We start from the raw sequence: 24,319 nt of genomic DNA, 5'->3' as shown, positions 1-24,319 counted from the left end.
TTTTTACCATGTTGGCCAGGCTGGTCTCGAACTCCTACCCTCAGGTGATCTGCCCACCTCAGCCTCCCAAAGTGATGGGATGACAGGCGTGAGCCACTGTGCCTGGCCTATTGCATATATTTTTAAGATCAATTATTTTGTTTGCTATTAAAATGTTTGCTGTAATAAATATGCTTATTTTTATACAATAGCTTATACAGTTGTTTTTCTAATGAAAACTCCAGCACCTCAGCACAGAGTTTTCTCATCCTTGCATATCATAGATAGCATATAATGCTAATAAAGAGATTTTAAAAACATACCTTTTATCTTACAAATGGCCAACTTCAACATCTGCAACAGTGAATTGTCTTGGGATATTTTTTAAAGTGGGTGACTAGTATGAAAGCTTTCCCTATATGTATTACGTAGCTCAAGTTTTGAGATACTAAAAGTTTTCTCTATTTCATTCTCAAGGATGTATTCTCTGATAAGTTTTGGTTTAAGGCTTTCACACATGCAAATCAGCTTTTAAGGAGTCCTCTTCAATGTGAATTTTATAATGATTAGTGAGGGATGACCTCTGGCTAAAGAGTTTTCCACATGCATTACATTCATAGGGTTTCTCTCCAGTGTGAATTCTTTGATGTGCAATAAGTGATGAGCTTTGTCTAAAAGTTTTTCCACATGTATTACATTTAAAGGGTTTTTCTCCTGTATGAATCCTCTGATGCTGTATAAGAGCTGCACTTTGGCCAAAAGACATCCCACATTCTAAACATCGATATGGTTTCTCTCCAGTATGAATTCTCTGGTGATTACTAAGGGATGAGTTACACCTGAATGTTTTGTCACACTCGTTACACTTATAGGGTCTTTCTCCAGTATGCATTCTCTGATGTTGAATGAGAGCTGAACTCTGTCTGAAGGCTTTTCCACATACTTTACATTTACATGGTTTCTCTCCAGTATGAATTCGTTCATGAATAATAAGCGTTGAGTGGGAACTTAAGGCTTTACCACATTCATTACAATTATACAATTTCTCTCCAGTATGAATTATTCGGTGTCTATTAAGTCGTGAAATAGAAGTGAAGCCTTTCCCACATTCATTGCATCTATAGGGCTTTTCTCCAGTGTGAATTCTTTCATGTTGAATAAGAGATGCACTCTGACTGAAGGCTCTCCCACATTCACTACATTTAAAAGGTTTCTCTCCAGTGTGAATTCTCTGATGATAACGAAGGGATGAGCTAGACTTAAAGGTGTTGCCACATTCATTACATAAGTAGGACTTTTTTCTGAGATGAACTTTCTGACATCCAGAAAGGGATGTGCTGTAACTGGATGGCTTCCTACCTGGATTATATCTATGGGGATTTTCTCGAGCGTGGATTTTTTGATGTATAAAAAGGCCAGACCTTCGACTGAAGGATTTACCACATTCTTTACATCTATAGCATTTCTCCACAGTATGGGTTCTTAGATGCTTACAAAGGGATGCACTATGGCTGAAGGCTTTCCCACATTCTTTACATAAGTAGGGTTTCTCTCCTGTATGAGTTCTTTGATGTTGAATAAGAGCAGAACTTTGGCTGAAGGCTTTTACACATTCTTTACATTTAAATAATTTTTCTCCAGTGTGGTTTTTCTGATGTTTACGAAGAGATGAATTGTGAATGAAGGCTTTTTCACATGTATTGCATTTATAGCGTTTCTCTGCTGTCTTGATTTTTGATTGGTTAAGTAAATTTGAATTCTGCTTGAAACTATTTCTTTGTATTTCACAATTTGACAGAGTTTTCTCTCTAGCAAATCTCTGTTGCTTGATGAACACTGATTCTACGTAGAAGTTTTGACCAAATTCAACATTTTTATGGCTTCTGTCTACAGTGAGGATTTTTGTATGGGTAATTGAAATTATTTGTAAATTTTCATTTTTGTCTTGCTGTTTATTTAATTTCTCTTCATATATGCAGGGTCTTTCTGATATGAAGTTCCAGGGTTCATCCCTTTTCAGTCTTTTCCTCATCAGCTCCTGAAATGAATCCTGAGTTTGAGTTGTCTTTGTCATTTTAGGATTGCTCTTACATCCTGAAAAACAAAAAAAGAAAGCAATTGCCAATGATTCATGTGACTGGCTGAGACTAAATGTGTAGAAGGAAGATTAATGATATCTCAAGGAGGGTTTGCTTTATGACTAAAAGACAGTAAGAAGACAAAATTTTTTAAAACACTACATAAAATAATGGATGACAGCTGAACTGGCAAGTGAACAAAAAAATAAAGCAAACTCATTTTAGGTGGGTGAGTGTGTAAAAGTGACCAAGAGAATGGAGTGAAGGGATTAGAGAAGGAGGAGGCATATAAATTTAGGAAATATAGTTTGGTACCCAAAGCCTCTGATGGGCTCATAAATTACCCCATTCCTATGATTATGTATACTCCCCTGAATGTCTTCCCTCCTTTTCCTACATTCCAATCTCCTTTGTATCCTTCAGATTCAGTTCAAATGTTAACTCCTCTGTGTACCTTTTCCTAACAATTCACACCTCTTATTATAGCACTTATTACAGTACATTAAATGCATATAAGAAAGAAATAATATACAACTAGAGATGCTGAGAAAATCTTCAACAAAATTCAGCACCATTGACAATAAAAACACTCAAACAAAAATGAACTGAGGGATACTTCCTCAACATGATAAAATACATAGACCTTTTTCCTAAAGCTACTATCTTATTAAATATACTAAAGGTATTTCCACTATGCTCAAGAACAAGACAAAGACATCCATTACTTTCCCTACAATTTAACACTGTATTAGACATATTAACCAATGCAATCAGATAACATAAATCAATTAGGGATGAGTTAAGAGAAAGTAAAACTACCTCTATTTGCTGACAATATAATATTAAAAAGTGCAGAGAATGAATGATAAAAATCATTCAGTGAAGTAATTGGATATAAAATTGACACATTAAAATCAATAACCTTTGTTTACACAAAGGATCAGAATAGTAAATATACAAGTCGTATGAAAAGCCTACATGAGGGAAATTTTATACCAGTCTTAAATGACATTAAAGTATATCTGATGGATGACATTAAAGTATATCTGAAGAAATAATCACCTCTCCTATTCCGGTATGTAACCACATTATAAAAATGTCACTGCATTAAGACAGGATATAGATAGGATTTCTCAATCTCAGATTACATTTTGGGCTAGATAATTTAGTTGTGTGGATAGTGTGGGCTGCCCTGTGTACTGTGGAATGTTTAGCAGCATACTTGATATCTCCACCCAACAGATATCAGTAGCACCTCCCCCTCACAACTCCTCCCTCCAGGACACGACAGGCAAAATTGTTTCAAGACACTGACAAATGACAGAATCACTCCTGGTAGATAATCATTGGAATAGATGAACGCAAAAATGATCATGAATTGATAGCTGCTGAAACTGGATGATGGGCTGGGTAATCCCAGCAATCTGGGAGGCCAAGACAACAGGATCCCTTGATCCCAGGAGTTCGAGATCAGCCTGGGCAATATAGTGAGATCCTGTCTCTAAAACAAACTAACTAACTAACTTAGCTGGGCATGGTGGCACTCCTCTGAAGTCCTAGCTACACAAAAGGCTGAGGCAGGAGGATCACTTGAGCCAAGGAGGCTACAATGAGCCATGATTACATAACTGCAATCTAGCCTGGGTGACAGTGAGAGATCCTGTCAAGATAGACAAACAGAAAGAAGGACGAAGGATGGAAGGAAGGAGAGGGAGGGAGGGAGGGAGGGAAAAGAAAAGAAGGAAGGATAAAGACAGAAAGAGAAAGAGAGAAAGAGAAAGCGAGAGAAAGGAAGGGAGGAAGGGAGGAAGGGAGAGGAATGGAGGAAGGGAGAGGAAGGGAGGGAGGAAGGGAGAAAGGGAGAGAAAGGGAGAGGAAGGGAGGAAGGGAGAGGAATGGAGGAAGGGAGAGGAAGGGAGGGGAGAGGAGGGAAGGGGAGGGATGAGACGAGACAAGCCAGAAAAGAAATTGGACGACAAATGGGAAATTATATTATTCTCTCTATTTTTATATATGCTCAAACTTTTCCACAACAAAACTAAAAATGAAGGTTTCTTCTACCTTCTGTCTTTCCTTGTAACAGGAGTGAATGGGTTAACCTTTTTCCTCTTATAGACCATACCTACTAAGAGACTTGCAATTTAAAAACTGGTTTCTGCAAACAAATCAGCACACAGGCTGGGCGCAGTGGCTCCTGCCTGTAATCCTAGCACTTTGGGAAGCCATGGCAGGTGGATCACCTGAGGTCAGGAGTTTGAGACCAGCCTGGTCAACATGGTGAAACCCCATCTCTACTAAAAACAAAAATTAGCCAGGAGTAGTGATGCATGCCTGTAAACCCAGCTACTCAGGAGGCTGAAACAGAAGAATAGTTTGAACCTGGGAGACAGAGGCTGAAGTGAGCCGAAATGGCGCCACTGCACTGCACTCCAGCCTAGGCAACAGAGCGAGACTCCATCAAAAAAAAAAAAAAAAAAAGAAGTCAGCACACAGAGGACGAGGTCCTAAAAATATATTTCCTTTAAAAACAAACTTTCGGCCAGAGTGGTGGTTCACACCAGCACTTTGGGAGGTTAAGGCAGGTGATCACTTGAGGTCAGCAGTTCGAGACCAGTCTGACCAACATGGTGAAACCCTATTTCTACTAAAAATACAAAATTAGCGAGTGTGGTGGTGCATGCCTATAATCCCACCAGCTACTTGGCAGGCTGAGGCAGGAGAATCACTTGAACCTGGGAGGCAGAGGTTGCAGTGATCCAAGATCGCATTATTGCACTCCAGCCTGGGTGACAAGAGCAAAAACTCCATCTCAAAAAAAAAAAAAAAATACTTTCTAAGTGGAAAATTTAAATACTTATCAAATGACAAAATATATGTTTATTTATTTTCAGAGTACTTCGTAACTGTGACTTTTATGCAAGACCTCACCTTCAGCATACCTCAACCAACAGACATCAGTAGCACCTCCCCCTTAAAACTCCAGATGGTGGCATACTACATACTACCTACATACTTGAAGACAGAGAATGCCAAAAGTGTGAAATAAATGTGAGGTAAAAGAAAAAGTGGATGTCAGGGAAGATGGTAGAGTAGGAAGCAGCAAGGTTCTATCTATCCACCTAGACAAGTGAGCTGTCAGAATCTGTCTGATGCAACTATTTTGAAACTCTGGAAACTATTTGAAGGCTTGCAGCTTCTAGGGGAAGGCCTGGCCAGTAAAGTGAAATTAATTTCAGTTGGCAGCAGCTACCCATGTCTAATCCCTTAAACTCAGGGCTTGCAGCTGTACTAGCCTCCCTAGAGTGGCCTTTGGTGGCCAAAGTGGCAATAAACACCTTGCTCTTCAAATAATGGGGATCTTGGGTTCAGACTGCAAATTATCGCTGTGAATCACAGAGGTGCAGACACAAATGCAGGCTGGCATTTCTGCAATCCCCACTGACCTGATGTGCTTCCAGAGGATTTAAGGAACCGTGCCTACTATTTTCCCCTTCTGTTCTTCCTTTTCCTGCTTTGGGGAATCAGACATTTAAGGATAAGGATATTTGGCGCAGTGGCTCACGCCTGTAATCCCAGCACTTTAGGGGGCTGAGCTAAGTAGGCAGGTCGCTTGAAGTCAGCAGTTCAAGACCAAGCCTGGCCAACATGGAGAAACCCCAGCTCTATTAAAAATACAAAAATTAGCCTGGTGTGGTGGCAGGCACCTGTAATCCCAGCTACTTGGGAGGCTGAGACAGAAGAAACACTTGAACCTGGGAGGCGGAGGTTGCAGTGAATCAACAAGATGCCACTGCACTCCAGCCTGGGTGACAGAGTGAGACTCCATCTCAAAAACAAAACAAAATAAAAGTAAAGCAAATGCGCACATGGGGATTTTAGAAAGTCACTGCACAAGGCCAGGGAAGACGTGAGCTCAGAAAAAAATATGAGAAGATCTTCAGTTTATATATACCTTAGGCTAATTCCTGGACTAGTGACACCCTACAACAATAAGAAAACAAAACCAACAACCAGCAAATCTTACAGAAGTGAGAGAATCTGATCCCCAGAGTTATAACACTGTAAGACAATAATAATAATAACAACAAGGAATAAAAAAAATAAAAAACTAGGCCAGGTACGGTGGCTCACACCTGTAATCCCAGCACTTTGGGAGACCAAGGCGGGTGGGTCATGAGGTCAGGAGTTCGAGACCAGCCTGGCCAATATGGTGAAACCCTGTCTCTAAAATTAGCTGGGCGTGGTGGCACACACCTGTAGTCCCAGCTACTCGGGAGGCTGAGACGGAAGAAGCACTTGAACCCAGGAGGCAGAGGTTGCAGTGAGCCAAGATCGTGCCACTGCACTCCAGCCTGGGTGGCAGTGTGAGACTCTGTCTCCAAAAAAATTAAAAAAGGAAAGTATGGTTCAGTCAGTGGAACAAAATAAATAGAAAACATCTATGAATAAGACCAGATGGTGGCATACTATACAAAGACAACTATCATAAAGATACAGAGAGAGCTAAAGGAAAATATGAATGAGTCATGAAAATGACGAACAAATGGAAGTATCAATAAAAAGAAAACAAAACGAAACCAAGAAGAAATTCTAGGATTTCAAAGTATAATAACTGAAATGAAAATTTCACCAGAGAAATTCAAAAGGTGTAAGCAGGCCATAAGAAAAATCAGCAAACTTTTTAAAGATACGACAATTAAAATTACTTGAGTCTAAGAAAAAAAAAAAAAAGAACATATTTAAAAAGTGAACAGAACTTAAGGGACATGCAGGATGCCAAAAAGCAGGCCAAAATATGCATCATCCTGGGACCCTGGCATGGCCACACCAGCCCTGCCTAGGCTCTCAGGCCAGTAGCAGCTCTGTACTTCCCTGGGACAGAGCTCCCAAAGGGAGAGGGGCAAGCTGTCATTTCTGCTGTGCCACAGCCCTCATTGCTATTGACCTCAGGCTCCAGAGGGTACACAGTGATTAGCGACTGGAGCAGAACCCCAGCAGAGCACAGCCGCCCCACAAAAAGCGGCCAGGCTGTTTCCCACATGGGTCCCCATTTCCACTTCTCCTTACTCGCCAGAGCCTCCTGACGTAGGACTCCAGCACAACCATCAAGCCTACCTGAATACTTCAGATGAAGGTGGCACATTTCTCTGAGGAGGAAATCTGAGAGAGAACCCATAGCCCCTCCACCACTATAGCTAAAATGGTACTACACTATCCACCCTTGGGTCGGGGAAGGAACACAGGGCCCAGTTGCTACACTGGAACCTCTAGTACACCACAGATAGATACTACATGGAGACAAGCCCAGTCTCTCTACCTTGTGAGCCTCCATCCCCAACTCTTCACCAGGCAGGGACCCTGTGAAGAGCTGTCCCACCCCTAGCTGAGCATTCCTACTGGTAGTGGCTCTGTGCTTCCCTGAAGAAGGGCTCCCAGAGGCAACTGACAGCCCCTATGCCACTGCCACAGCAGCAGTTCTGCACCTGCTGCTCTCAGTCTGGGGAAGAAACAGTGAAGCCCTCACTTGCGCTTCCAGCATACCACAGTCACCATGTGGACAGGAGCCCAGTCTCTTCTCCCTGTGAGCACCAAAACCCCACTCTTCACCAAGCAGGTCCCGTGCCTCAGGCCAGCAGCGTAGCCACTTCACCCCTTGGCTAAAGATTCCCAGTAGCAGTGGCTCTGTGTTTCTGAGGTGGAGCAGACAAAGGCAATCCGAAGTCCCTCTGTCGCTGCCACTACAGTGGTACTGCCCTTGCTACACTTGGACTGGGGAAGGACCAAAGACCCTGAGTACTTTAGCTGTACCTCCAGCAAGCTGCAGTTGCCATAAGCAGCAGCCAGTTTGTCTCCCTGGTGACCTCCCTTCCCCCTGCCAGCTCCTCCTGCTCCTCACCAGGCAGGGCCTCCCTCCCCATTTTGGCCACAGGGCAGCCACCCCACCCTGGGCAAACTGCACTGATTGATAGCGGTTCGGCATCTCTTTAGGGTAGAGCCCCATAGACAAGTGAAAGGCTCTCTGCCACAACCAACATCAAAGTCCCTTCCCCTGTTGCCTCCAAGCTAGGAAGGGAACATAAACCGAGATCACCCCAGAGCTGTGGTGGGCAGCCCGGCAGTGCCAAACTGAGATGTGAAGCCGGCACTCGAGTGGGAGAGGTGATCACATTTTCAGAGCACTGAGGGGCACGGCTGCAATCTTAAGGAAATACAGAGGAGCAACATAGCTGCGTAAGAGTCTACCTAATGGCCATTACACTTAAGTACCATCTACCAGACCACAGCCCAAACTTCAACACCAAAAACACTTTACTAACATACCCCTCTGTGAAACCAGGATCAGAATTCAGATACAAATAAAGGCCCTGCACAAAGCCCTGGCCCTCTGAAAACATCCAGAAAAGAAGTCAACTGACTGTACTCAAATTACACCACAGTTAATGAAACATAAGCTCACAGATGAGAAAGAACCATCACAAGAATTCTGGCAAATCAAAAACCCAGGGTGTCTTCCTTCCTCCAAAAGACTGAACTAGTTTCCCAGCAAGGGCTCCTAAGCAGGCTGAAATGACAGAAATAGAGCTCAGAACACGGATAGGAACAAAGATCATCAAGATTCAGAAAGTTGAAACCCAATCCAAGGAATCTAAGGATTACAGTAAAATGACAGAGGAGCTGACAGACAAAATGGCCATTTTAGAAAGAAACAAACTAAACTGATAAAGCTGAAAAACATACTACAAGAATTTCATAATGCAACTGAAATACAAAACAGACCAAGCTGAAGAAAAAAATCTCAGAGCTCAAAGACTGGCCCTCTGAACTCAGTCAGATAAAAATAAAGAAAAAAGAATAAAAATGAATGAACAAAACCTGAGAAACGTGGGATTATGTAAAGAGACAAAATCTACAACTCACTGGCATCACTGAAAGAGGTGGGGAGAAGGCAAGTAACTTGGAAAGCACACTTCAGGATTTTGCCCATGAAAACCTCTCCAACCTTGCTAGACAAGCCAATATTCAAATGCAGGAAATGGGCCAGGTGTGGTGGCTCATGCCTGTAATCCCAGTACTTTGGGAGGCTCAGGTGGGCGATCACTTGAGGCCAGGAATTCGAGACCACCCTGGCCAAAATACTGAAACCCTGTTTCTGCTAAAACTACAAAAATTAGCTTGACATATTGGCGCACGCCTGTAATCCCAGATACGTGGGAGGCAGAGGCAGGAAAATACCTTAAGCTCAGGAAACAGAGGTTGCAGTGAGCCAAGATCACGCCACTGAACTCCAACCTGCTGGAAGCAGAATGTGTAAGACTCCATCTCAAAAAAAGATTAAAAAAAAAAAAAAAANAAAAAAGTAGAGGACTCACATGATAAAAACTACAAACACTGATGGAAGCAAATAAAAAAGAGCTAAATAGAAAGACATATCATGTTCACAGATTGGAAGACTACGCACAGAAAACTGATATACAGGTTTACTGCAATTCCTATCAAAATCTCAGCAAGATTCTTTTTGTAGCTATAGTAAGATTATTCTAAAATTCATGCAAACAAAAGAATAGATAAAAATTTTTAAAAAAAGAATAAACAAGAAATAATCACTCTACCCAACATTAAAGCATATATATATATATTAACACTGTGTGGTATTGGGAGAGGAACAGAAACACTGATCAATGGAATGAAAAAGAAAACCCAAAACAACCCAACAAACGTGGCCAAGTGACTTTTGACAAAGGTGCCAAAGAATTCATTAGAGGAAAGACAGCTTCAACAAATAATGGTGGAGCAACTAAACAGTCATATGCAAAAAAATAAACCTCACATCTAATACAAAAAAATTAACTCAAAAAAGGTCATGAACATAAATGAAAAATGTAAAACTATAGCACTTCTAGAAGTACATGGCAGAAAATCTTCATGATCGAAGTATAGACAAAATTCTTATATTTGACACCAAAAGCACAATCCATAAAAGGAAACACTGATCAGCTGGACCTCAGCAAAATTAAAATTTTTGTTCTGCAAAAGAACCACTTAAGAGGATAAAAAAACAAACTACAGAATAGGAGAAAATATTTGCAAACCACGTATCTGACAACTACTATCCGGCATATATAAAGATCTTTCAAAACTCAACAGTAAAAACTCCAAATAACTCAATAGAAAATGAACAAAATACCTAGACACTTTATCAAATAAGAAACACAGGCCACGTGTGGTGACTCATGCCTGTAATCCCAGCATTCTGGGAGGCCAAGATAGGTGGATCACCTGAAGTCAGGAGTTTGAGACCAGCCTGGCCAATAAGGTGAAACCCGATCTCCACTAAAAATGCCAAAAATTAGCCAGGCATGGTAGCATACACCTGTAATCCCAGCTACTCAGGAGGCTAACGCATGAGAATCGCTTGAACCTGGGAGGTGGACATTGCAGTGAGCAAAGACCACACCACTGTACTCCAGCCTGGGTGACATAGCAAGACTCTCTCCAAAAACAGGAAATGCAATGGCAATTAAGCACATGAACTATGTTCAACATCAATAAATGATAGGAACACACAAATTAAAATCACAATGTATTTCACCATATACCTACCAGCACAGTTAAAATAAATAGTTGTACCAAGGCAAAATATATGCTGCTGGTGAAATGTAAAATGGCACAGCCACTCTGGAAAAAAATGTGGTATGTCTTCAAAAACTAAACATACAACTTCCACATGACTCAGCAATTCCACTACTGGGCATTTATTACATAGAAAACAAAACTAATTTTTCACAAAAACCTGCACATGAATGTTTATAACAGCATTATACTTAAATGTCAAAAACTAAATAATCCAGATGTCCTTCAACAAGTCAATGGCTTTACAAACTATGGTATACTCTATGGAACACTCATTACTCAGCAATTAAAAGTAATGAAGTATTGATGTATAGAACTATACAGATGAACTTCCAGAGAATTATGTTAGGTGGGACAAAAAGAAAAAAATCCCAAAAGGTTATATACATTTTATTACTCCATGTATGTGACATTCTTCAAATGATAAAATTATAGAATAGAGAACACATTAGTGATTTTCAGGACTTAAGGAAAAGAGGAGGCAGTGAACAAGAGGGAAATGGGTGTGTCTACAAACGGATACCAGGAGGGATCTCTGTGCTGACTGAAGGGATTTTTCTGTGTCTTCACTGTATCAATGTCAATATTTTGGTTGTGATATTATACTATGGTTTTGGAAACGAGTATAAGGTGGAATCTTTCTATACTACTTATCACAACTGCATATAAATCTACTATTATCTCAAAAACTTTTTCTAAAAAAAATTCCCCCGAAAAGTAAGAAAATCAAATTCATACCATTCTCCAAATCTAATCTCGTTCCAGTGTTACTATCTCATTGAATGACAACAGCCATCCCAGAACAAAGCAGAAACAAAGCAAGCATCCCTGACAACCCTATCTCGTATATCTTCCACATCAAATACAAGTCCTGCTGGCTTTATCTCCTGGACATCTATGGAACTGTTTCACTTCTTTCTGTCTTCAATACCACTAACCTAGTCTAAGTCAATTGTGCATTCATTGTATAACTGGAAGCCTACCCTGGCCAGGGACTGTTTTAGGTTCTTGGAAAACAGGAGTAAATGAAAGAGGCAACACCTCCTATAGCAGCTAACAATGCAGAGGAAGAGACAGATCATGAAGAACTAGGTACTATTACACAGTGCTAAGCACAGGGAGGAAAATAAAACACTCTGAGGACGTAGCACAGGGGCTGGAGGGCCATGTGTCAGATGAGCTGTGGCTGTGTGAGCAGATGCCTGTGCAGCACAAGGAAGTGAGCCATGTGGGTGCATGACTACCATAAAGAACAGTCCTAGACAGAAAAAAGCAAGGGCAGAGGCCTGAGTGGGGGCCTGCTTGGCCCCCCTGACAAACTACAAGGCGGCCAACGGTGACTAGAGGCCTCAAATGAGGGGCAGAGTGGAAGGAGATGAGGGTAAAGAGGCAGCCAGGGCAAGACCATGTAGGTCTCTGAAGGTCATGATGGAGACTTTGGGCTATGCTGTATGAGATGGAAACCACTGGAGATTTTGAGCATGGAAGCAACACAACTTGATTTCCTCTTTAAATAGATAATTCTGGAAGTTACAAAGAGAACAGATGTTGCTGGTAGGAAGGGAGGGGCAGGCCCTATGTAGGAGTCTTTGTTGGCAAACAAGAAAACGACTAACTCATACAAATTAAACTGGAATAGACTGGGAGGTGAGGTAGTTCGGGCCTATAATCCCAGCATTTTGGGAGGCTGACATGGGAGGATCACCTGAGCCCAGGAGTTCAAAAACAGCCTGGGCAGCATAGCAAGATCCCCATCTTTACAAAGTCAAGTAAAATAAAACAGGGCTATAGAGCATTGTGGTTACATTTCCACCTTAAAAGCACAGTCACTTTAAAACCATTCCAGGCCATTTCATAAGGGCTGTTGCTAAGCTACAGAGCATTCTGTGCAAATCAGGAAAAGACAGCCTTCACTGTGTGCAGTGGCAGCTCCAGCAAACCTTACTGACCAACACCCCCGCTCACCACCCTGCACAATTCAGTCTGCCCAAGACGGCTTCTTGCAATAAGAAAACAAAGCAGGCTGGGTGTGGTGGTTCACACCTGTAATCTCAGCCCATTGGTAAGCTGAGGCAGGCGGATCACTTCAGGTCAGGAGTTCAAGACCAGCCTGGCCAACATGGCAAAACCTGGTCTCTACTACAAATGCCAAAAATTAGCTGGGCATGGTGGCATGTGCCTGTAATCCCAGCTACTCAAGAGGCTGAAGCACAAGAGTCACTTGAACCTGGGAGGAGGATACTGCAGTGAGCTAAGATCATGCCACTGCACTCCAGCCTGGGTGACAGAACAAGAGTCCATCTCAAAAGAAAATACCTTTGTACATTTTGAGGCTACCAGAGGTTCTAGAGGGTCCTGTGCCTGGGAGAACAAGTTTTTCTGTCACTGGCTGTTCAAGGGGTAGGTTTTTGACTAAAATGTTTTTTCTTTTTTAAAATCATATAAACATAGAGATGGTCTATGTTACCCAGGTTATAAACATAGAGAGGGTCTATGTTACCCAGGTTGGTCTTGAGCTCCTGGGCTGAAGTGATCCTCCCACCTCGGCCTCCCAAAATGCTGTAATTACAGGCATGAGCCACCATACCCAGCCTACAGGTTGAGTTTTTGGTTTGAGCTAGAGTCTGAGATAATTCCAGGAACATCCCAGTCCTTCAACCACGCTCTCAGTGAAGTGAGCTCTCATGGTAAAAGGAAGCTGTCTGTCCTGAGGCAATCTTAGTGGAGGCAGACAGGAGCCACACCAGGGGTACAGCAGAGATGCAAACACTTGTCAGCACCCTAGGAATGCCATCTGACTTCCATCTGACAAGAGGAGGAGGAGGGTCATCCTGACAAGAGGAGGAGGAAGGTCATCCCACCAAGAGGAACCAGCCAGGAAACAGCTCTGGCATCCTTCACTTACTCAACAGTCTGCTCACGGTTTTCCTGCAGGGATATCCTCCCAAATCTGAAAAGGAACTGGATGACAACACTATCAGGGGCCCCAGCATTCCCTCTGGACAGCTCTAGACTCCAATCATATTTTCAGCCTGTTAATACTCACTTCTCCCTGGAGGGGAGACTTACTCGGCCATCAGATGCTCCCCAGGTGAGGGGAAAGGTAACAATTCTTTTCCTCTAATCTTCCACACCAGATTCAGCCCACACATAATGGCCAGACTGACAACCACCTTAAATCTCACCTGGTTCCCTGCTGCTTGCATTCTGCTTTCTTTGTGGTGGCCTCTGGCAGTTTATTAAATTTTAATTTAATATAAAATTAGTGTATTTCTCTCAAAGGGGAGTAAAAACACAGGTGTAATTCCCCTATAAATGAAAAGTTCAAGCCACCATCACAAGAAAGCTCTCTCTGGAACAGTAGCTATGTGGATCAAAGCTGTCACTGAGCCCTCTGGACCTGACACGCCCTGCACTGTGGTCATCAGACTCTCCACATGGGCTGGGGGCTGCAGAACCCAGCCTGGGCCTGCCCTGGGCTACTTATGGCTCCTCAGAGCCTGTGCTTGCCTCTCAAGCACCAATCAAACCCTGTGACAGGGCCCGTGGCTCTCTCAGCTACCTGTTCTGCCTTCTCCTCACTGGCTTTACTTCTTTGGACCTTCATGAACACCATTCTTTAGGCCTGAAGCAATTCTTCAGTCCTTGAATCTCAGGCCCTTCCTCAGGGAAGCCTTTGCTGACACCGCCCTGCCTGCTCTGTACTCTCACAGCACCAAGTGTCTTTCCCATATGGTCCTCATGTGAGTGTGTTCACCTTGTTCCCTCGCTAGATCGTGCACTCCAGAAGCGCGAGAACTGCATCTCTTTCTGCCCAATTCTATACCAGCAGCACTCAGCACAGCTTGCTCATCACTGACCAAGGGACAGCAAAGCTGTGGTTGAGGGTTCAACCTAGATCCCCCAGAGCCGGAGCACCCCAGTTCAACACCTCTCAGTCCCCTACTGCCACAATGGCCCCTCCCCATTTCCTCAGGCTCTGTCACAGATTCCTCCTGCTTAAGTGCCTCACAAATGCTGTTTCCTGGATTCAGGCCTCTGGTTGGCCCCCTCACCCAGCCTGGTCCAGGCTTCCAATGCCCCTGTTGTGCTGATGGCTCCTTGACCTCCCTTGAATCTCGGCCCTGTCACTTATACACCTGCCCACCAGCGATCTCCATCTGATTACTTCACTTGCATCTCAAGTGAAATCCAGCCCACATCCGACTCCTCCTGTACCCTGATCACGCAGGCGCCTCCTCTTCCCTCATGAACTCACAGCAAGCGCCTTTGTCCAGACCCTTCCACCTCCTGCCTGCCACCCTCCATGACTGCAATCGCTCTGCAAGGCTTCCCGCCTCTAGTTTTGCCTCACTTTCAATCACAATGCTCCCAAAGTCACCATCTGTATTAAACTTGAATCACATAGAACGTCATGAATATATTCTCTTTGTGAAAAATTAAAATACTATACGTAAATAACGTCCCCTTTTTGTGGGATCCATTCTCAATCTTATTCCAAGTCTAACTAATGTCACCATCAGCTATGGTGTATCCTCCTAAACATTCTCTCTGGGCTTACATACACATTACACATGCACATAATTTTCATTAAACATAAATGGTGACATCCTAACAATGCTCTGTCTTGCTGGGAGCTCTATCCATGTCCGTGGGCTCTTGTTTTCAGTGTGGCAATGTTCGCCAGAGAAAGGACACACCACAGGTCCCTTAGCTATTCTTACACTGATGAAGACTCAACTGTTTCTAATTCAGACCAATTTTTCTAAGATACCAAGGACCATATGATTCCCTGCCCAACTCCTTCAATGATTTCCAGGGCTCCATGGGACAGTTTCCACCTCTCAGAACTGTGCCAAAGCACTCACCACATGGCCCTTTCCTAGCTTTCTAGGCTACTTCCTTCCTTACTTCCTCCTTTTCCCAAATACACACCCTGAGCTCAGCCAGAGTGAATTATTTGAAATTCCTTAAACAGTCTATGTTTGCTCAATGAATACATGAAAAAAAACAGCCCTCTCCTGAAACAACAGGAAAGGGTAAGAAAAGAGACTCTGAGAGATTCATGGTGAAGTGATTACAAGGGAATAAGCGGAAGCTCATGTCTACAAGCCCGGGCTCCTCCTTCCCCACCACTTTTTGAGTTCTGAGAAACCTCAAAGGAGCTTTCCAACAAATATTTCCAGGTTGTGCCTCCTCTCATTAACCAGACCCTTGTCTGCAGCTACCTACTTACCTAGAAAGGAGCTGCCAGAACAGTCTTTCTCCACCTTCCAGGGATCTTCTCCTTGCTGCAACAGGGAGATCACTTTTGGTTTGGTAAATGGGAGTCCTGCACATAGACAAAAAAAAAAAGTCTTGGTCTTGTTTTGACACAACAAAGTATGCCTTGATTACTAGAGTACTGTGACTTTTTTACAGAAGGAATGTTGTTGTATGTATGGATGAATTAAAATTTATGAACAGGAATCTATGGCATGATGTATCAAGTAACTTTTTTAAAATGAGAAAACATCGTATGATTCCCTTTTGAAGGTGGATTTTACAACATTCACCTGGATGGAAAAGAGAAGTGCGAAAGGCGATGGTAGGTCGATGAAGGATGAGGTAAGCCCTCTGCTGAGATGAACAAACAAACCACAGAACAACCAAAGCGGAAAAATGTTGCCTGAACTATGAGAGAATTTCTAATGTGAAACTGTGTAGTGGGAAGGGGATAATTATCAATACCCACTTATCAATACCCACTTGTCAATACGTGAAGCAATTCCACACTTATTAGGAGGAAGAAGGTTTTCAATGTTTATTTATAGAGACCTGATTTGTATAATCCTTAAACTCAGCTCAAGTTTTTTGGTGACCCACAGCTTTTATTCAGACAAGGAAATGCTGAGATATCCCAATTTTTTTGTTTGTTTTTTGAGATGGAACCTCACTCTGCCCCCCAGGCTGGAGTACAGCGGCACGATCTTGGCTCACTCCAACATCCGCCTCTCGGGTTCAAGCAATTCTCCTGCCTCAGCCTCCCGAGAAGGTGGGATTACCGGCGCCTGCCACTGTGCCCAGCTAATTTTTGTATTTTTACTAGAGATGGGGTTTCACTATGTTGGTCAGGCTGGTCTCAAACACCTGACCTCGGGATCTACCCGCCTTGACCTCCCAAAGTGCTGGGCTTATAGGCGTGAGCCATGGTGCCTGGCCCAAGATATCACAATTTTTGAATTCTGTTTCTAAAGGGGAAATTTCCTTACCCAGTGAGACCAGGTTCCTATAGTTCTCCAGCATCACATCCCGGTATAAGTTTCTCTGAGAAGGAGCCAGCTTCCTCCACTCATCCCGGGTAAAGAGCACAGCCACATCCTCGAACGTCAGTGACACCTGTAAGGACAAGCCATTCCAGCTCACCCAAGACCACCCTCAGAGTGGAGAGGGCAGCAGTGGGGAAGACAAGCTACCCAAGAAATGCTTCTGATACTATTCAAGCTTCTGAAGGTTCCATGTCATTCATTTAATCAACGATTGGCCAGTAACAAAGATATACTGAGCAGCACACAGTGAGAGCCAGGCCTTTTCCAGCCACTGTAAGGGATGGGTAGAGGGATTAAGGCCATTAGTGGGAGTGTTAATTACTTTTTCTTTCATTGGCAATTTGATAATACATATTTAAAAACTTAGAACTGTGTATAATCTTTAACTCACCGATTACTGTTAGGAACAGGGCACAAAATATATAAGCACAAGGATACTTATCATGGTGTTAGTAGCAAAAAAACTGGAAATAACCTACATATTCACTGATATAGGCTAGGTTAAATAATGTATGGCACTACCTGTGTGCTCATTCAAGCTTGAAGATAGTAATGATGAAAATCCGAATAAATCTATTTTACTGAATGCTTTACATGGGACAGATACTATTTTTAAAGCTTTATATTAATCATTAGTATATACTTCATGTAACCTTCACAATTACCCTATGAAGAAGATAGTTATTGTTCCCATTTAAAGAGAAATAAAGTCATTGAGAGGCTAAGAAATTTGTCTAAAGTCACACAGCTGTTCGGTGGTATAGCTGGGATTCCAATCCAGGCAGATGTCCTAGGCTCCATTTGGAAGTACTCTAAAACTGCCTCTCAAAATCTACCTAATAGTTAATAAATAAGATAATCCACACAATGCACTTAAAACCATAACAGGCTCACATTAAAGGTTCAAATGTTAACTATTATCACATTAATACAAATACACCATCATTAGAGCTGGTGGTATAAATTGCTATTTGTTAACATAAAAAGACATCCATGAAAATGCTAAGCACAAAAAGCAGGTTATATATATATCACTGTTTAATTTGTCCCCCTTCAAAAAAAATTTCAATATACACAGAAAATTATTGAGATATACAATAAACTGAATGACAGTGATTATCTCCAGATGGTGGGGTTAAGGGTGGTTTTATTTTCTATTGTGTATATGAAATACACACATAGTATACATTCATGTGTTGCATTAACGATGGAGGTACATTCTGAGAAATGCATTGTTAAGCCATTTCCTTACTATGGGATATAAGAGACAAACCTGGATGATACGGCCACCTACATACCCATGCTATATGGTACAGCCTATTGCTCCTAGGCTATAAACCTGTACAGCATGTTACCCTACTGAATGCTATAGGAAACTGTAAAACAATTCTAAGTGTCTGTGTATATAAATATATTACAACACAGAAAAGGTATGGTAAAATATAGTATAAAAAATAAGAAATGGTATACCTGGACAGAGTATTTGCCATGAATGGAGCAGGACTGGAAGTTGCCTGAGTGGTGAGTGAATGGGAAACTTAGGACATTACTGTGCATGACTAGATGTTTTAAACATTGTACACTTAGGCTACACTACATTTATTTATTTATTTATTTTTTTTTTTTTGAGACGGAGTTTCGCTCTTGTTACCCAGGCTGGAGTGCAATGGCGCGATCTCGGCTCACCGCAACCTCCGCCTCCTGGGTTCAGGCAATTCTCCTGCCTCAGCCTCCTGAGTAGCTGGGATTACAGGCACACGCCTCCATGCCCAGCTCATTTTTTGTATTTTTAGTAGAGACGGGGTTTCACCATGTTGACCAGGATGGTCTCGATCTCTTGACCTCGTGATCCACCCACCTCGGCCTCCCAAAGTGCTGGGATTACAGGCTTGAGCCACCGCGCCCGGCACTACATTTATTTTTTAAAAGTTTTCTTTTTCAACAACAAATTATCCTTAGCTTACTGTAACTCTTTTACTTTACAAACTCCTTAGTTTTTTCAAACTTTGACTTCCTTATAGTAACACTTACCTTAAAATAAACACACTGTATAGCTGTACACAAATATTTTCTTCCTTTACATCTTTATTCTATAAGCTTTATCCTATTTTAAAACTTTTATTTTTACTTTTAAAAACTTGTTAAAAACTAGGACATAGGGGCCGGGTGCAGTGGCTCACGCCTGTAATCCCAGCACTTTGGGAGGCCGAGGTGGGTGGATCACGAGGTCAAGAGATCGAGACCATCCTGGTCAACATGGTGAAACCCCGTCTCTACTAAAACTACAAAAAATTAGCTGGGCATGGTGGTGCGTGCCTGTAATCCCAGCTACTCAGGAGGCTGAGGCAGGAGAATTGCCTGAACCCAGGAGGCGGAGGTTGCGGTGAGCCGAGATTGCGCCATTGCACTCCAGCCTGGGTAACAAGAGCGAAACTCCGTCTCAAAAAAAAAAAAAAAAAAAAAAAAAAAACTAGGACATAAATGTGCACGTTAGTCTAGGCCTACACAGGGTCAGCATCATCAACGCCACTATCTTACACCTCTACGTCCTGTCCCACTGGAAGGTCTTCAGGGGCAATGATACACATGCAGCTGTCATCTCCTTTGGAAACAAAGCTTTCTTCTGGGTACCCCCAAAGAACCTGCCTGAGGCTGTTACAGTTAATGTTTAAAAAAATACGCAAAAGGAAGACACTGTAAAGTATCAAGAATAGTATAATAAATACATAAACCAGCAACACAGTCAGATATTATCAAGTATTATGAACTATACATAATTGCATATGTTGTATACTTTTATAGGACTGGCAGGCTGCAGGGTAGGCCTGTTTAGACCAAAATCACCACAAAATAGGAGCAAAGCCTTGCACTACAATGTTACAATGGCTATTAAGTCAATAAGAAACGAATTTTTCAGTTTTTTGTTTTTTTTTTTTTTTCCAGAGGACATCTTGCTCTGTTGCCCAGGCTGGAGTGGAATGGCGCAATCTCGGCTCACAGCAACTTCTGCCTCCTGGGTCCTAGCCATTCTCCTGCTTCAGCTTCCCGAGTAGCTGGGATTACAGGCACCTGCCACAATACCCAGCTAATTTTTGTATTTTTAGTAGAGACAGGGTTTCACCATGTTGGTCAGGCTAGTCTCAAATTCCTGACCTCAGGTGATCCACCCACCTCGGCCTCCCACAGTGCTGGGATTACAGGTGTGAGCCACCACACCCAGCTACATTTTAATCTTAAGCAACTACTGCCACATTTATGGTCTTTCATTGACCAAAACATCATTATGCAATGCACGTCTACATAAACATACACATACATATGTGCATGTATATATACACATATCCATAAACACAGTTATATACCTACATATATATGCAAATGTTTTATTCTCTAAAATTAACACCATGACCCTGCGATATTTTTATGGTGAGCAAGAGTAACAAATTATTTGTAGAATGGGTAAGAGTACAAGAAATGATGTTTTTTTTAAGGAAAGAATGCATAATCTGACTGGCAGACTAGAAAATGCATGAAATAATCTGAGCAATGAAAAACTGTGTGGCTGGAAAGGGCCCTGAGATGAGAACACAAGGTCCAAGGCAGCCAAGTCCCAGGTCATGTGCTTTGCTATGACATGGCACATGTCATAGCATGTGGCAGGATCCTAACTCCAGTTTTCTAACTGTGAACTTTGTACTTTCTCTGGTCTTAGAATTCCCTTCACTGAATTTTACACACATGTCTACACAGTACTGATGCATGGGCAGCAAGGGCAGACAGGAAGGATGCTACAGAGATTCACTCAAACATAGGGATGCAGCAGGTTCTGGTCAGGAGAGCAGCTTGGCTCTGTTGGAAGGGAACAGGAATGCCTTGAAGGACAAACAGTAGCTCAAATGCATAATGCTCATTCTGTCCACACCCTCAGATCAAACTCCACTGTGTTCCCTTGGTCTAAAAGATAATGCCACATCGAAGATGAGCTCTGGTATCACGTGGCTGGATCTGCCCACGCTCTGAAAGACGCCAGAGAAACGACTGGGTGGTCCCAGAGAACTCAGAGCCCGACACAATTGAAATGTGCTCAGGTTACTTAACTTTCCTTAGTTTAACAGGTTTCTCACATGTAAAACAAAAATTTTAATTGTTGTGCTATTATGAGAGTGAGAAAACAAATGTAAAGCCCTCAGCCCATTCCCTGGTGTGCTAGACATTCAGTGGACATTATTATTGTCAGACAAAAAAACGAAAAAAGGATAACATCATCTGGGTCCTAAACACACTGTACAGCAGTTTCTATATTATCAACATTATTAATGTACTAACAATGTCACTCAGCGACCAAAACCACCACATACTGAGCAGTAACTATGTGCCTAACCCTGATCTAAACGTTTTCCATACACTAACTCATTTAAGCCCCTCATCTACGCTAGGAAGTGGACACAGTTGTTATTCCCATTTTAGAGGTGAGAAAACTGAGGCACAGAGAGGTGAAGCCCAAGACCCACAAACAGCAACAAAAGAGATGGATTAAAATGCGGCCATCCGGCTTGACAGCCCTACTTCCTAACCACCACGTATGCTGCCTCTGTACTACTGATATCCCATGAAACCCTTCCTGAGGCTACCTGAGGGATCTTGTCTCTGTCCTTGGAGTCAAGTGACCTCTCCAACTCTGTTCATTCTTCTCTCACCTAGAAAGGGTGGCCTTCTCATTCCCACTACACAAAAATGAAAACAGTGTACATCAGTTTTCAAGAGTGATACAAGCAAAGGATATGATTTACAAAGAGGAAGAAAAAAAACTAAAAACTACCGTTGGAGAAGCCTGGGGAAGGAGTGATGTTACGCGGATTCTCAAGAGTGAAAAGAAAAAGTATTCTTGCAAAGGATACGAAGGGAGACGTGCGTGAGTGAAGGAGGCAGGGACTGTTCTCAAGGGCTGCACGTTTGTTCTGTCCGTAGTGATATACACACTTGTAGCATCTTACTTGTCAAATTAGTCCCACAATGGATTGAAATTAGTGAACAAAGTGCGTTTATTAAGAAAAAAGAATCACTAGACATGGATGGGGAAGATGGGTGGTTCTCCTTACAGAATCCACCACTCCTAAGGACAGACCAGCTACTCCAAGGGAAAAGGACTTGGGCTCCATCCTGGCCGAAGAGAGCCCTGGGTGATGAAACTTTTAGTGGGAAAATCCATTTACTGAGATCTGGGACGGCAATGAGCTCACCTGGGGCCTCGCTTCCGGCTGCCCAGCAGCCATGTCCTCTTTCTGGGCTCTCCCCTGAGGGTGGTGCAGCCTCCAGAAAGCGGATCTGAGAAGAGAAAGGAAGTCAGGAGGAAGCCCCTTCTGCTTGCCAGCCCTGGAATCCTCAGTTCTGAAACCCGACCCCGCGCGTCCTCAGAGGCAGGCGCCAGGAGCTCGCAGACAAGCAGCGCTGGGCCGCCCGTCCAGGACCAGGTCTCGTGGGCTCTGGGCTTCCGGACCGGACGCTGGACCCGCGGCGGCAGCAACAACCCGCTGAGCCCACTAGGGCCAGGGCCCGCCCCGAGCTGCTGAGTTCCTCGGCACCAGGTCGCACTGCCAACACCCACTGCACCGCTCAGGAAACTGAGGCAGCGCCAGGGCACCTGCCCCGTTCACGCCCCTGCGAGGCTGGCCCGGGATTCCCAACACGACGACCCCGGGGACGACTTCCCTCCACCCCAAGCCTTTTCCCACACGGTTCCTCTGCCTCTTGCCAAGGAATCATCTCCTGACTTCCACAGAAAATGGCTTTGAAGAGGAAAGCGTTAGGTTTCCCGAATAGGGAGGTGCGGCCATCATGGGGACAGACACGGAAACCGAAGCCCGGCTGCGTCCGCCCTGAGCTCGGAGTCTCGTCGCCCCGAGTCCGCGAGGCCCACACGGCGCGCACAGGGCGGACCCGGGAGGAAACGCCTGGCCCAGCGTCCACGGCCGGCAGCGGCGAGCCCGAGAGGAGGCACCGGCGGCTGCGCGGCAGCGGTCCGCCGGGGACGAGAGTCCAAGGCCCGACGCGGGGGCTGGTGACAGACGCAGGGGTGCCCGCCCGCGCCCACAAAGGCTCTCGGAGCCGCGGCGGCCGCAGGGCGTCCCAACGCTCGGCGCCACCGCCTCCAGGCCCGGCCCGCCTCCGCCGCTCACCTCCCCAGACTCGGGCGTTCCTGGGACGCACCTCCCCAGCCGCGCTCCGCAGGACTGAGGCTTCAAAATCGCCCAAAAGGGCTGCAGCCTCACGAGCCGGCGGCGTCTGAGCTACCTTAGTCCCCGCGCCGCTCAATCAGCTGCTAACGTTCCGCGGCGCGCCTGGGACCGTGAGGGGCGGAGCGGCCGCTGAGTCCTCTGGGAAATGGAGTCCACGGGAGGACGCTGGCATTCTGGGAAGTGTAGTTCCACGCGTTTGAGGCGGGGTCCTGGCTAAGCTGTTAGGCACCCAGACGTCACGAGAGGGCCCCTGTGAGCTGGAGGCCCCGGGTTCCTGGTTCTTCCGAAGAGAAGGGAAGGTTCCTGGAGGCCAGTAAGGCAACTGTGTCTGAAGCTGGATTTCCACATGCAAGAGATGAACATGGACCCTGACCTTATACCATACATAAAAATTAACTCAAAATTGATCAAAAACCTAAATGTGAGACCAAAATTTTTTATAAACTATTAAAATAAAAGGGGAAAACTCTAGGACGTGGCAATGATTTCTTGAATATGATACCAAAAGCACAGATAACAAGAGCAAAAATAGACAAATAGGACTACATCAAACTTAAAAACTTTGGCTAATCAAAGGAAACGACAGAGTAAAAAGGCAATCCACAGAATAGAAAAAAATGCTTACATATCATAGATCTGATTTGCAGTATATCCTGGATTTATATGGAACTTTGACAACTCAACAACAATGACAAAACCAAATAACCCGATTTTAAAATGGGCAAAGGACTTGAATAGGCAATTCTCCAATGAAGATACACAAATGAGCAATGAGCAATAAGCATATAAAAAGATGCTAAACATCTCTAGGTATAAGAAAAATATAAACCAAAACACAATGAAATATCACTGCACCCCCATTAGGATGGCCACTATCAAAAGAATGTAAATTGGTACAATCATTATAGAAAACAGTATAAAGGTTCCTTAAAAAATTATAACGAGGGCCGGGCGCGGTGGCTCAAGCCTGTAATGCCAGCACTTTGGGAGGCCGAGGCGGGTGGATCACGAGGTCAAGAGATCGAGACCATCCTGGTCAACATGGTGAAACCCCGTCTCTACTAAAAATACAAAAAATTAGCTGGGC

The 24,319-nt window shown here is 43.7% G+C and overlaps 1 protein-coding gene across 5 annotated transcripts; it reads right to left on the bottom strand.

The window, feature by feature from the left end:
* Positions 1 to 386: 386 nt before the first annotated feature.
* Positions 387 to 23,347, bottom strand: ZNF354B (zinc finger protein 354B). Of its 5 annotated transcripts, XM_037734437.1 has the most exons (6): positions 23,173 to 23,322; positions 22,237 to 22,321; positions 21,628 to 21,720; positions 16,940 to 17,066; positions 15,925 to 16,020; positions 387 to 2,073 (listed from the first exon to the last, which is right to left on the bottom strand). In XM_037734437.1, exons 4-6 carry the CDS (start codon positions 16,971 to 16,973, stop codon positions 491 to 493), a joined length of 1,713 nt encoding a protein of 570 aa, XP_037590365.1. In that variant the 5' UTR covers positions 16,974 to 17,066; positions 21,628 to 21,720; positions 22,237 to 22,321; positions 23,173 to 23,322; the 3' UTR covers positions 387 to 490. The 5 variants fall into 5 exon arrangements, with proteins under 5 accessions (XP_037590365.1, XP_017372620.1, XP_017372619.1 ...); XM_017517131.2 differs by lacking the exon at positions 21,628 to 21,720 and having other exon boundaries at positions 23,204 to 23,347; XM_017517130.2 differs by lacking the exon at positions 21,628 to 21,720 and having other exon boundaries at positions 23,173 to 23,327.
* Between the last annotated feature and the right edge of the window lie 972 nt (positions 23,348 to 24,319).

Source organism: Cebus imitator, unplaced genomic scaffold (assembly GCF_001604975.1).
Source record: "Cebus imitator isolate Cc_AM_T3 unplaced genomic scaffold, Cebus_imitator-1.0 Scaffold618, whole genome shotgun sequence".
Lineage (NCBI taxonomy): Eukaryota > Metazoa > Chordata > Mammalia > Primates > Cebidae > Cebus > Cebus imitator.
The sequence above is the reverse complement of the archived record's forward strand: the minus strand, read 5'-3'. Positions and strand labels throughout refer to the sequence as shown.